We start from the raw sequence: 12,256 nt of genomic DNA, 5'->3' as shown, positions 1-12,256 counted from the left end.
TCAGCATTATGTAATGAGACAATGCTACCAGACTTCTGTTTGTCTGGCAGCGTTATGTTTGTCTCAATGAAGGTAGCTGCTTCCTCCAGAAATGTTAAAAAGTATGTTTTGTTATTGTACTGCATGCGCAGCCAGGCCGCGTACAGCATTGTGTAGGGTATCATGCATTCTCGGAGCATCTTTTTGACCCCTGTGAATGACCGTCTTTCTTGCTGGACCGCCAGGGTGTAGCCGGGGAGCACTTGTATAACGCTGGAGCCCATCTTCAATTCCTGTTTGTCTCTTGCGGCTCGTAGAACCAGATCTCTGTCATTGTAATTCATGAGTCCCGCTATGATTGGCCTCGGGTAGGCACCTGGTTACGGGCGTGGGGCAAGCGATCTGTGCGCACGTTCACAACAAACATTGCCAACCATCCCGGATCTCCAAACAATTCCTTGAGCAGTCCCTCAACAGCCAGCTCCTTCGGCCTTTCAGTGCGTCCTTTGGCACCCCTACTACGCGCACGTTGTTGCGGCACGATCTCGCCTCCAAGTCTTCACGTTTCCCAGATCTTTGGCCATGCCGTTCAGTGTTTCGCAACGTCTCAATCGCGTCCTCTGCAGTGCCGATCCTTGTTTCTGCTTCGGTCATGCGGTTGATGGCCTTCTTGAGCTGATTCCTGATCGATGTGACATTGGTATTAATACCATTGAGTTTATCGTTCAGGGCTGTAAAGCCTTGTTGCATTGATGTGAAAACCGCTTGTGGGTCCATAGTGGTTGAGGTTGTAGGCGACGAGGGAGGCATAGTGTGGTCTGAGCTGCTGTTACTCATGGTGTTTGCCTGAGTGGTCGGTGTCGTGAATCTGTCTATCGTTCTTTTTTTCTTAGCTGATGCCCTTTGGGCATTGTAGTCTGCTGCTGGGGGTAATTCCCTCTTCTCAGGCTCTGCTTCGTGTGGCAGTGTGTAGTCTTTGGCCGCTTCTGCAAGTGCTGCTCTTCTCCTCCCAGTGGAGATTAGGCCCGGAGTGTTACCCGTAGTTTTAGTCACTTCTGGTTTATCGTAGGCTTTAGTTTGCGTTTCTTCATCCCCGTGCCCTTGCTTTGCGTCATCAAGTTTGTGCCTCTGTTACTCCTAGAGAACCTGTGATCTGCCCTAAAAGCGTAAATAATGCGCTATTGTGCTTGCTCGATTCCAGGCACGCCTTGTTTGCCCATTCAGTGTGTGATCCAGCTAGTCATGGGCTGAATACTTGCAGGTATCTCTCTCCACCAATGGTGCAGGGTGTCTCCCTGATGGGGGCCAGGGGCTACGATTACTTGGCGATCCTTTGATTCCTTGTAGTCACATGTCCATGTATAGGTGCATCCCCCTTTCACACAGTCTAATGAGCAGTGGCTGCATAGGAAGCACAAATTATATTTTCTCATTATAGATCAGTGGTCTTCAAACTTTTTATGCCAAGCCCTGAGCAAAAAATAAATTGATCGGGTCCCTCCTGCCCCACCCCTTAGTGTCGGTGTTATTTGTTTTTTATAGCGATAGCTGCAGAAGATCTGGTGTCCACACAAGAGCACACTGGAATGTTTTGTATATGTGACTCTGACAAGCATGCCATACTGTGCCCACACTTAGACATAAAGCAATCAAAGAAGTTGCCTCACATTGTAAATCCACTAGGCCAAACGCCCTTTCTACACTGCCACACCATGATTTTCACTAGCTGCAGGCCAGCACTGATAAGAGATGCTAATGCCAGCTCTGTTAGATAAAGCATGGGCCTGCTCTTTTTTTGCCAAAATAACCTGCAAGGCCTGCGTAATATTGAGGAGGTAGTGGCTGAGGATCTGTGGACCCTCTACCATGCATTAAAAGACGGTTTTCTGTCAAACGCTTCAACAGCTTATTATTGGTCAGGCTTAAGTTTGAAAGTGGTACAATCCTTTCTGTGTAGCCTTTCTGTGTATTGTTTATTGGGTCTCTCTTGTGCGGTATCCTGCCCTGTCTGTAGATCTAATTCCCTAAAGATGTTTCTGTACTGGGGTTGGGCATATCCACACTGAGACCCAGCCCTTCATACTCTAAAATCCTTCAGAAACAAGAAGCAAAAGAGCCCCTGTACCTCCATTTGAGTGGCTGATGTTGCAGCTATTTTATACTTGCTTCCAAAAACGTAAGCTGTCCAAATGAGCATGCATGGTTCCTAACATTTTAATGTTAGGGTGAGCATTGTGAACCGTGATGTGAGCACCAAGCCATGCATCAGTTATGAATTTAGAGATTCACAAATACAATCCTTTTATCACAGACTTGTTTAGCAAATGTAGTGATATCTGATCACTGGTATAGTCCTGAAATCTGAAATGCTCTGTGATTTAATGCAAAGCACACAGGAATCCTCATTGGTGCTATTTGTCCCCTTTCCCACTCTCAGAGAGGTATTTTGAAAGAGTACAATAGAGTGTACCATACTGTCCATCTTGGAATGATACCCTTCTATCAGAGAATAATTCATATGGTTAGTCTAGTATTGCCCCTTGCGAAATACAAGTGAGGTGGTACGAAGAGAACATCTGCCACACAGAGCCAGGCCAGTGTGCCCTCAGACCCCAGTAGGCTGTTCAAACCGCAGTGTGCCAGTATGTACAGTTTGAAACTGCATTCAGGCAAGGCCTTCCCTAAGAGCAGGTGACAGAAAAACGATTTACTTGGGCAGCAACAGCTGTGTTTTCACATTAGAATTCTTCTGTACAGTACCTGAATTACAATGTAATGAAACCAGCTTAATTTATATAGCAATTATTTATTCATATTGAGGAGGGGTTTTGTTACACGACAGAGGTGTAATTTGGGATTGATGTGTGCCATCCGCATCTATTCTTCATGAATAGGCTCCTAATGTTGCACTAAGAATGTGTGGCAGGTGCCATGGATGTGGCTGCTGCTTGTTGATGAAGCAATAGCCCGATCCTTTTGTAATGTATCCTGTTTTATTTTCTTCTCTTCAGGCTGTGGGTGCGCGCCCCCCTGGGCATGAGGCTGCGGCCCACCAGAGGGGCGCGCCCCACAGTTTCAAAACTGCTGCTATAGATAGATGTGTATTGCTATACTTTGATACCTTACAGCCAAGTAAGGCACCACAATCTCTCACTTCGAACTAAAATATAGTCTAGCATAATATGACACAGAACAAAGTCTTAATAGTAACTTTTTTGATATCCAGGCCTTTTCTATTTTACTCTTAGTTTTGACCACTCCATTCCCATAACTGCTGTTACCAACAATGTTCACCTTTATTCAGTCTATTTTTTATTTTTTTTAACTTTTATTTAACTTGCACAGATCAACAGTACACTTTGTTCATGGTTACAGCGCTCGTTATCTCACATGGTCTTTGATGCATCATTCAACTGTTATACAGTTACATTACACATTTCGTCTTGGTCTTCTTCCCATTGTCTAATGTCAGCTATGTATAGCCTGAACGCGCCCCAAATGTCTTTCGGATGGGAGGCCATAGGGAGTAGACTCGTATAAACCTCCTCGTTGTCATTTGCCCAGGTCATATCTATCATCCAATCCTCACCTGTTGGGGTGGGGAGGGGGGGTGCTTTGCTTTTCCAGCCCATTAATATTATCCGATTTTGCCAGCAATAAAATCAAATTAAGGAATCTGCATAGGTTTGGATTCATTTTAGCCACAATGCCCAGCACACACATCCCCGGGTCCCACTGTATGATGTGGCCAGACATCTCGTCCAATGCAGCACAGACTTCAGTCCAATAACCTGTGAGTTTTGTACACGACCACAGCATGTATAATGTACCAGCGTTTTCACCTCTGCACCTAGGGCCTTTCCCGGATGTTGTGTTGTATATGCTTTGGGGTCGGGCTGGGGTGTAGTGTACCCGGTTAATTATTTTATAGTGGATCAGTCGGTACCTGGAATTGCATGACATATTTTTTGTTAAACCACATAATTGCAACCACTGTGCTTCTGTGTACGAGGTTCCCAAGTCTTGTTCCCATTCCCCTCTAGCCTTTGTGCTCTGGGTTGCTCTATTAGCAAGGCTGATTTTGTAAAGCGTGGAGGCTGATTTCCTCAGCGAACTTGGGTTGGCCACGTATCCCAAGCCCGGATGCATCAGGGGTTCTTTTGGGAAGCTCTCCCACACATCCGTAATTGTTGATCGCAGCCTGAGGTACTGGAATTTTTGGAGTGGATTGTCCCCCACAATCGTTTTGATTGTGTCCCAAACTACAAAATGTCCATCTGCAAATACATCAGCAAAGAGGCATTCACCTCTCTCCTTCCAGTGTGTGGCTAGTGTTGTATCTTGCGATGGGGGGAGATGGGGTGCGTCCCATATAAGCATCCCAGGGTGGTATAGCACTGTGTCTCTGGTGTCCCCAGCTAATCGGTCCCACGTCCTGCACGTCACTAGTGTTGGGTTCATAGAGTTATCATTTCGGTTTCCTCTCGCCACCAGTCTGTGCAAGAGCTTCACTGGTCCTTCCTTGTATGTTTCGATCGCTGTGTGTGGATCATCTCGGCCCTACCCCGCCCAGTACTTTGCGTAATAGCCCTGTGCGGTGAGGAAATATAGTTGGAAGTCAGGTGTCGCTAATCCACCCTTCTCATATGGCGCAGTCAGCCATTCCCAGCTCACTCTGGGCTGACCTTTCCAGATAAAGGCCGAGCACGCTCCCTGCATTTCGGTGAGGAAGGTTCTCCCGGGCCACCCCAGTATAGTGCTGAATAGGTAAAACAACTTTGGGAGTATGACCATTTTGATTAGTACAAGACGTCCCATCAATGAGATCGGTAGATTGTTCCACCGTGTTAACTTTGCACTGAGTGTTTCAAAAAAGCCCTAATTAAGCATCCTGGTTAGTTGCGTTGTACGCGCTATGTCCACTCCCAAGAATTTTACCTTCCTATGCGCCCATAGAAGTCAGAGGAAATTGGTGGGGCATACTGTTGCGTCCGTCGGTGGGAAGATCTCTGATTCTGAGACCTAAATAGGTTCCAAACTCCTGCACAGCCTTTAGAATTCTTGCCATATGCCTCTCCAGGTTCCCTGGCCCTTCTCAGGCTCTTCACAGTGCAGTTCACAACGTTGGAGGGAATGACTCCCTCCCCCTAACATTCTTCAGGATTTATAATGCAATTTGTAGTGCCATGGGGGAATGTCTCCATTCCCCCGGCCCTTCTCAGGTTTTCTCATACTGTTCCTAGTGCCAGTCGGTATTTCTCTCTCGGTTTGGTTCCCAGCACCTGGTTACCCTTCTTAAGACTTGGCATATTCTCCTGCCAAGTACTGTTGTAGGGAATGATAAGCCTCTTGATTTTCACTATTTCTGTTCAGGTCTCAGACTCAGGCTTCCCTTCTTATTGGACCTGGAATGTGTTCCTGCCAAGGACTGTGACAAAGGAGTGGGTATTTCGGGTTCATTATACCCATACCGTTTTGTCGTATCCCGTGTTAGCTTGCCCCTTTTGGAACCTGAGCATCGGCCATTACTGTGAGTGTTTGTCAGGCACTCGGCCGGTTTCTCGCAGAATCCTACTCTGCTTTTCCTTCATTGCGCATTGCCTCTGCATCTTGTTGCCTGTCTTTGCTTGCTCTCATGCCCCGTTTCTTTCTTGACTAGGTTGGCGCTACTCTTGCCATTGCACCATCATCCCGCAGCTTCCCTTTCTCTGCCGGACTCCGCTAATGCTGTTGAAAAAGGAGTCCCAGTATTCTTGTGATACCGGGAGCGGACTGCTCTCGGTTCTCCCTTGACCTCGCCAGCTTTTCCTTTGCACTTCTTGGACTTCCTGGTTCCTCGTACTCGTTGGCTGCTGCTACTCTCTCTTCTGTAGTCCTTCATTAGTTTTCATGCTCTCACAATTTGCATATAGACTGGGATGCTTACTTTAGTTCCATCGGGTGCTCTTCATGGCTCCGCACATCTTCCTTATCCAAGTATGATTATGGTCACTCCCTATTGGGTTTGCTGTACTCTTCCTCGTCCCAGTTTTCCAGCATACATCAGGCAAATAGCCCCTACTCTTCCTCGTCTTAGTGCTTCTCACAAGGGTTGGACTATTTACTCTACATAAGTATATGGAAGTGTGGGGGACTAGTTTACTGTGCCCAGGGAATGAGGATGAGGGGGTGGGAAGTATTGTGGACATACCGTGTTCTTCCCTAAGAGTTGTCCCTAGTCCCATAAGGGGGATCCCTCCCCATGATATCCTACCGCTGAGTACCACCCCCTGGGGGATTATCGGGAAGCGGCCTCCCTGGCCTCATGGGAAGGGGTTCCCCCTAGGGGAGAAGGGACGACACCTGAGGATTCGTCACAATACCAAATATGTGCTCAGGTGTGTATAGCCATTGCAAATGTCACCACACAAGTATGACACAAATATGTGCTTTCCTTGCTCCACCAAATGTATTATTGGGCTGGGTCACATCAATTGAATACATTAAGACATATCTTGCTTTAACAATTGTCTTAATATTAGTAAACCCAAACCAAAACTCATTCAGCATACCGTTTGTATTGTAAAAAAGCATGCATCTGTACTTTGTGTTCGGACCTGTAAAGTAACTCTTCCAGTCTCTTGTTTTCAATAATAACTTTAATCCCACCACCTCTTATTCAGTGTTCCTGATGCCCTGGAAGGTGTTAATCCAATCCTTACCCCCGTACCCCTCTCCATAGCATGCATGCCACAGCTGAATAGGTGTCTTCCACAATCAGTGCTCAACAGCAGTGAACGTTTCTTAATCTTCAGTTCCAGGGCATTTTAATTGTGGGTCAGTTGCTGTGGGGGAAAGCGGGTGTATTAAACAAGATTAAAACAAATGCTCTGGTAACAGAGGGGCTGTACAGCTGTCAGAACTGGAGATAAATCTTCCATCGGTCACAGTGCAGAAGTTCACCACCATAGATTTCCTATAAAACAGTGGCAGGCACGCAGAGACAGTGTTTTTTGGTTAAGATGTAAAATGATACTTTGTACAACTGATCATATTATTTTTATTTTGTTAATTGTAGGCCATTGACAGAGGTTCAAGCCCAGCTCTCAGGTCTTCTCCCCTTTTCAAGTCAGATGTTCAAATCTCTACAATGCCAATGTAGTACTCGCATATTGGGTTCAATCGTTCTATAATCTTTACCTCTGCACAGTCAATGCTCATGAACTAGTCATCATCTGGCTGAGGACATTGAGTGACTACTTTGCAGGGAAATGGATAATGTTATTTGGGATGACGAAAACTTTGGGCACGGGTGCTGTGGTTTGCGTTTACTGCTGTATCATGGAGAGGTGCTGCTAAAAGGTGTATCGCATGTCCACCAATATTGCAAACATTTGTCAAAAGTACTGTATGTATAGAATTCCAGCAATGGAGATCGCAGGCAGGAGTCTAGACTGTCATGTTGTCTCCTGATTAGTGCAAATGCTGTAATCCAAAGCTATGCCCTCTGTTTAAACTAGTGTCCCTTCTTTCCCTCATCAGTGATATATTAATTGAGAGGATGAAACTTCGTGTTCGGGTACAGAAACAGACATACCGGGTGGAACTGGAGACCGAAGAGCCAACACTTCACGACCTAAGCAAAGAAATATCTGAATCTCTTTTACCTTCCCTGGGCTATAGGTAAGTCCTGTTAAAGCAACTGTTCCATGTCTCATAGCAGCTCTTCTATCTCTTTGTTCCCTATAAGACAATGTCAGAAAAACCACAATGTGTTTTACTTTATCTTTTAATTAATTAAAACGTCTAGGATCCTTTCAATTAATTTGCAAAAATTAAAGATTTGTCTTTCTGTTCGCCACTATTTTGGTTTCCCACTTGTTCCCCACAATGACAGATCCAGTCTTGCTTGATGCTTTGCTTGGTATACAATGTAACCTTTGCTATGAACAGTAAAGCATAGCCAAACACCTTATCCTCTCTGCCGTGTGTCACAAGGTTGGGTCGTCTACAGAAAAACTCAGGACAAAATTCCAGGTTCATAAAAAAAGGCTTCATAGATGATTAAATACAAAGTTGTGCCAAATTTGCACTGAAACGGTAGGTCAGAATGGCAGTACATGGGTTCAAGACTCTCTTTAAAACCAAGGAAATTACATTGCAAAATGTCTGTAGTGTCTCTCCGGTGTCACTCACAGTCCTTAATCTCTTATCCTGGTTTTCTCCTCAATGGTTAACTGCTCCTCTAATATAATCACTGGATGGCATGATGAGTGTCTCTGCTCCAAACTCCAGCTTAAGTACTGCCTAGGCTGTCCAAATGACCCAAAGCTTCTCCCGGAGGCAAGATGAGCTCAGGGGTTTTTCCACGCTCTTCTTTGGGCTTTTGGCCATCTTCCTGCTCAAGGGGCCATGCTGTGTAGCCCATCAGCTCACTCTTTTTTAAATGTATTTTATTTATTGGGCATTGGGCATTTTATTTATTGGGCTCAACCCTCCTCCTCATTGGTGCGACGCTGACTGCTCCTGGCCCTATTTCTACCTCCTGAACCTACAAAACTGCAGCCTGTTTTCTCTAAGTGTGTATTCTCCACCCCGTGTTCGCTCCTTCCACCTGAGCTTTTAACCTGGGATTACTTGGCTCCACCCCCCACCTCATCTCCGTTCCTCCCTCTCTATCTCTCTTGATCGCTCCTTTGCTGTACTCTCCTCCTCCCTCTCTTCTCTCCCCCTCTTTACGTTCTGTCCTTCTCCTTTCTCTTCCTTGACACTCCTTATCTTTTCACTCTCCTCCTCCTTCTCTAATCTCCTTCCTTCTCCTCATTCCTCCCCTACCCTGTCATGCACATTGCTAGATTTCTCCTTTCTCACCTACCCTACTCCCCTCCTCCTCCTTCCCACTCCCCCACTTCCCTCCTCCCTCTCCTCTTCATCCCTTCCCATATCCTCATGTCCATTCCCTTGCTCAACTCCCTTCCCTGCCCTCCTCCTTCCTGTTCTTCCCCTCCTTGTCACCTTCACCTCATCAACCTTCCAGCCTTATCAACATTGCTCTTTGGAATGCCAGATCCCTTTTTAATAAACTGCTGCTGTTTTAGACGTTCTTTCGGCTCAACCTCCACTTCCTCTTTCTAACTGAAACTTGGATCCCTCCTCACAACTCTACTGTTCCTGCCTCTCTCTCCACCTCTTCCTCCTCCTTTTCTCATGTTTCTCATCCCTCTGGTCGTGGCAGAGGTGTTGGTCTTCTCTTCCATCCTAAATACCTCTCATCTACCTCCTCTTTGTTCCTTCCTAACTTATTTTCCTTTGAATACCTGTATAAATCCTTTTAATTCCCTCACCCCATTTCCTTCCTAATTATCTATAGACCTCCTGGCCCCCTCTCTTCCTTTTATGATGACCTTGACCACCTCCTCTCTCTCATCTCCCCCTCCCCCTCTACCCTCACTGTCCTTGGCGATTTTAATCTTCACCTTCCCACTCCGCCCCATCCCTCTCCTCGTCTCTCAATTCTCTACTCCTATCTTCTCTTTCCTCTTCCCCTACCCACTCCTCAGGCTCCACACTTGATCTCATCTTTAATTCTACTTACTCCTCCTCCCCTGTTTCCTCTCTTCCCACATATCTGTCTGATCATACTCTACTCTCCTTCTCCCTTACTCCTTGCTCCCCTCTTCCCTCTTCCTTAACCCCAACCACTTCTTTCACTCGACGTGACCTTCGGAACTTTAACCCTTCACTCTTCCTTGATTCTTGCTCTTCGTCCCTTCCACCCCTCTCAAATTTCTCCTCTCTCCCTGCTGACCTTGCCCTCTCCTCCTTGTCCTCCTCTCACCTCTACTCTCGATTGACTCTATCCCCTCTCTTCTTTCTCCCTTACTCATAAGCCTTCTCAACCCTAGCTCTCCCCTCACCTCATAGCCATGCAGCGTCTCCTCTGTCGTCTTGAGCGCTCACTGCCATTAAAAACTGGATGTCATCGCATTTTCTCTCTCTTAACACTGACAAGACTGAAGTCCTTTTCTTCCCTTCCAACACACTTCCTCCTCCCTACCCCCCTTCCATTCATTTTCCCCCATCTGATCTTCCTATTTCCGCTCATGCACGGAATCTAGGAATCTACTTTGACTCTTCCCTTTCCCTTACTTACCACATTTCCCTTACTACTCGCTCATGTCTCTATCACCTCTTTAATATCCGTAAAGTCCGTTCCTCTCTCACTTTCAATGCTACCCAAACTCTTAATCTCTACCCTCATCTTTTCTCGCCTTTTCTACTGTTCTTCTTTCTTTTTCGGTCTCCCCTCTTCCCATCTCACCCCCCCTTAAATCCCTCTAACACTCTGCCATCCGTACCCTCTGTCTTCTCTCGCCCCATGATTCTATCTCCAATTCACTTTCCAACCTAGGCTGGCTTCCCTTCCACTCCCAACCTAAATTCCACTTCCTTTGTCTCGTTTTTAAATCTCTTCATGACCTTGCCCCTCCTTACCTCTCCTCTCTTCTCTCATTCTATGCCCCCTCTCGCTCCCTCGCTCTGCTGATCTCTTTTTACTCTCTGTTCCCCCACCTACTTGTGCCTCTTCTCGTTTCCGCTCCTTCCAGCTCCTTGCCTCCCTACATTGGAATTCCCTTCCTTTCACTATCCGCTCCATGTCCACCTATTCCTCCTTCCGTTCCTCCTTAAAATCACTCCTTCTTCACCCCCACTCTGATTTCTCTCCCCTTCCTCCTCTTCTTTCTCCTCCCCACTCCATCTTCCTGTTCCTTTATCTTTCCCTGTCTCCCCTATGATCCCCACCCTCCCTACTACTCTCTCTACCCCCTTTTCCCTTTCCCTTTTCTCCTTCCCATACCTCTCCTCTCCTCTTCCCTCCCAAATGCAAATTGTTCCACATGCTGTTTTTCTGGTTTGATTCATGTATATTTTATTGATTCTGTGTTCCATGTTTGATGTTTTTCTTGTTGTTAAACTGTAAAGTGCTTTGGAGTAAAGCGCTATATAAACAATAAAATAAAAATACAAATTTGTTAGGTGCCTGTACAACAAAGTAGTGTTTCAAGGTGCCACAAGGCACAATGGGGGGGAACAAGGGGACAAACATACATAACGGCCAAAATGGCAAAAGCCAGAAGAAATACATTTGTGGTCCTACTAAGCCTTGTGGCATTCAGACGTGCAAGTGCTGTGAGAAGAAGTGCAGGAAGGGGGGGCGCAGGGTTAGGGAGGAGGGAGGGACGGGGGAGTCCCACAGGTGGGATGCACAGCTGCCCGGTAGGGGGGCCCACAAGGGCAGTGCTGTGGCAGTGGAGGATGCTGGTATCGACCGGGCAGGGGTCTGGTACCTTTGAGATTCATGAAGGTCCAGGCCATCAGTCTCAGCGGCATTGGGGTGATTAGCAGGGAAGGGAAAGGGGGAAAGAAGTAGAGAAAAGCAGAGTTTTGAGAAGTTTCTGGAACTTAGGGAGGTCCGACTCAAGTCTGAGAGGGCCAGGGAGGCTGTTCCAAAGAGAGGCACCAGCAGAGGAGAGAGACCTGCGCCCCGCTCTCTGCTTGGAGAAGCATTTGACAGGCAGAGAGTTGGAGTTAAAGGAGCGAAGGGCTCAAGCAGGAAAGTATTTAGGGAGTGAAAGTTGGATATAGCGTGGTCCCAGGCCCCAGAAGGCCTTGTGGATGATGCAGAGGGTCTTGAATTTGATTCTTTCGGCCACCGGGAGCCAGTGGAGAGATTTTAGGGCTGCAGAGATATGGCCCCTGGTCTTGAGACCAAGGATTAGTCTTGCAGCCCTTTTCTGGATTAGCTGAGGGAGCATAGGGAGGAAAGAGGGAAATTGAGGAAGAGCCTGTTGCAGTAGTCTTGCCTAGAGAGGGCGAGGACTCTGGAAACATCGAGCTTCTGGGCAAAGGTGAAAAAAGGGAGGTGAAGCTGGAAGTGGACCTTCTTGGCGAGGTCCAAGATGTGAATGGTGAAGGAGAGGGAGGAGTCAAAGATGACCCTGAGGTTTTTGGCCTCAAGGGAAGAGGGCCCAAGGAAGGCGGCAGAGGGTAGGAAGAAAGCGGCGCAGGTGTCCCAATTAAGAAGGATCTCTGTCTTGCTGGCATTAAGACAGAGGTCATTGGCTGCACACCATGCCTGGATAGCGGTCAGACAATCTGGGATGATGGAGGAGGAGGAGGTAGTAGAGGGAAGTTTGAAGGAAAGCTGTGTGTGATCCGCATAAGAGTGGGATTGAGAGAAGGAGGAGATAAGACGAGCAAGAGGGGCAAGATAGATATTGTAGAGCCATGGCGAAAG

General features: G+C 46.9%; 1 protein-coding gene across 3 annotated transcripts in view; it reads left to right on the top strand.

Moving 5' to 3' along the window:
- FBXO7 (F-box protein 7) overlaps window positions 1–12,256 on the top strand; it is a 415,977-nt gene that overhangs the window by 66,176 nt on the left and 337,545 nt on the right. For all 3 annotated transcript variants that reach the window (XM_069628791.1, XM_069628789.1, XM_069628790.1), the window contains exon 2: window positions 7,501–7,641. In XM_069628791.1, coding sequence (XP_069484892.1) covers window positions 7,520–7,641 — 122 coding nt within the window. In that variant the 5' untranslated portion in view covers window positions 7,501–7,519. The remainder of the gene's footprint in view (window positions 1–7,500; window positions 7,642–12,256) is intronic.

Source organism: Ambystoma mexicanum, chromosome 12 (assembly GCF_040938575.1).
Source record: "Ambystoma mexicanum isolate Mex_15411 chromosome 12, UKY_AmexF1_1, whole genome shotgun sequence".
NCBI classification, from domain to species: Eukaryota; Metazoa; Chordata; class Amphibia; order Caudata; family Ambystomatidae; genus Ambystoma; species Ambystoma mexicanum.
This window is presented reverse-complemented; position numbering and strand designations above follow the sequence as displayed.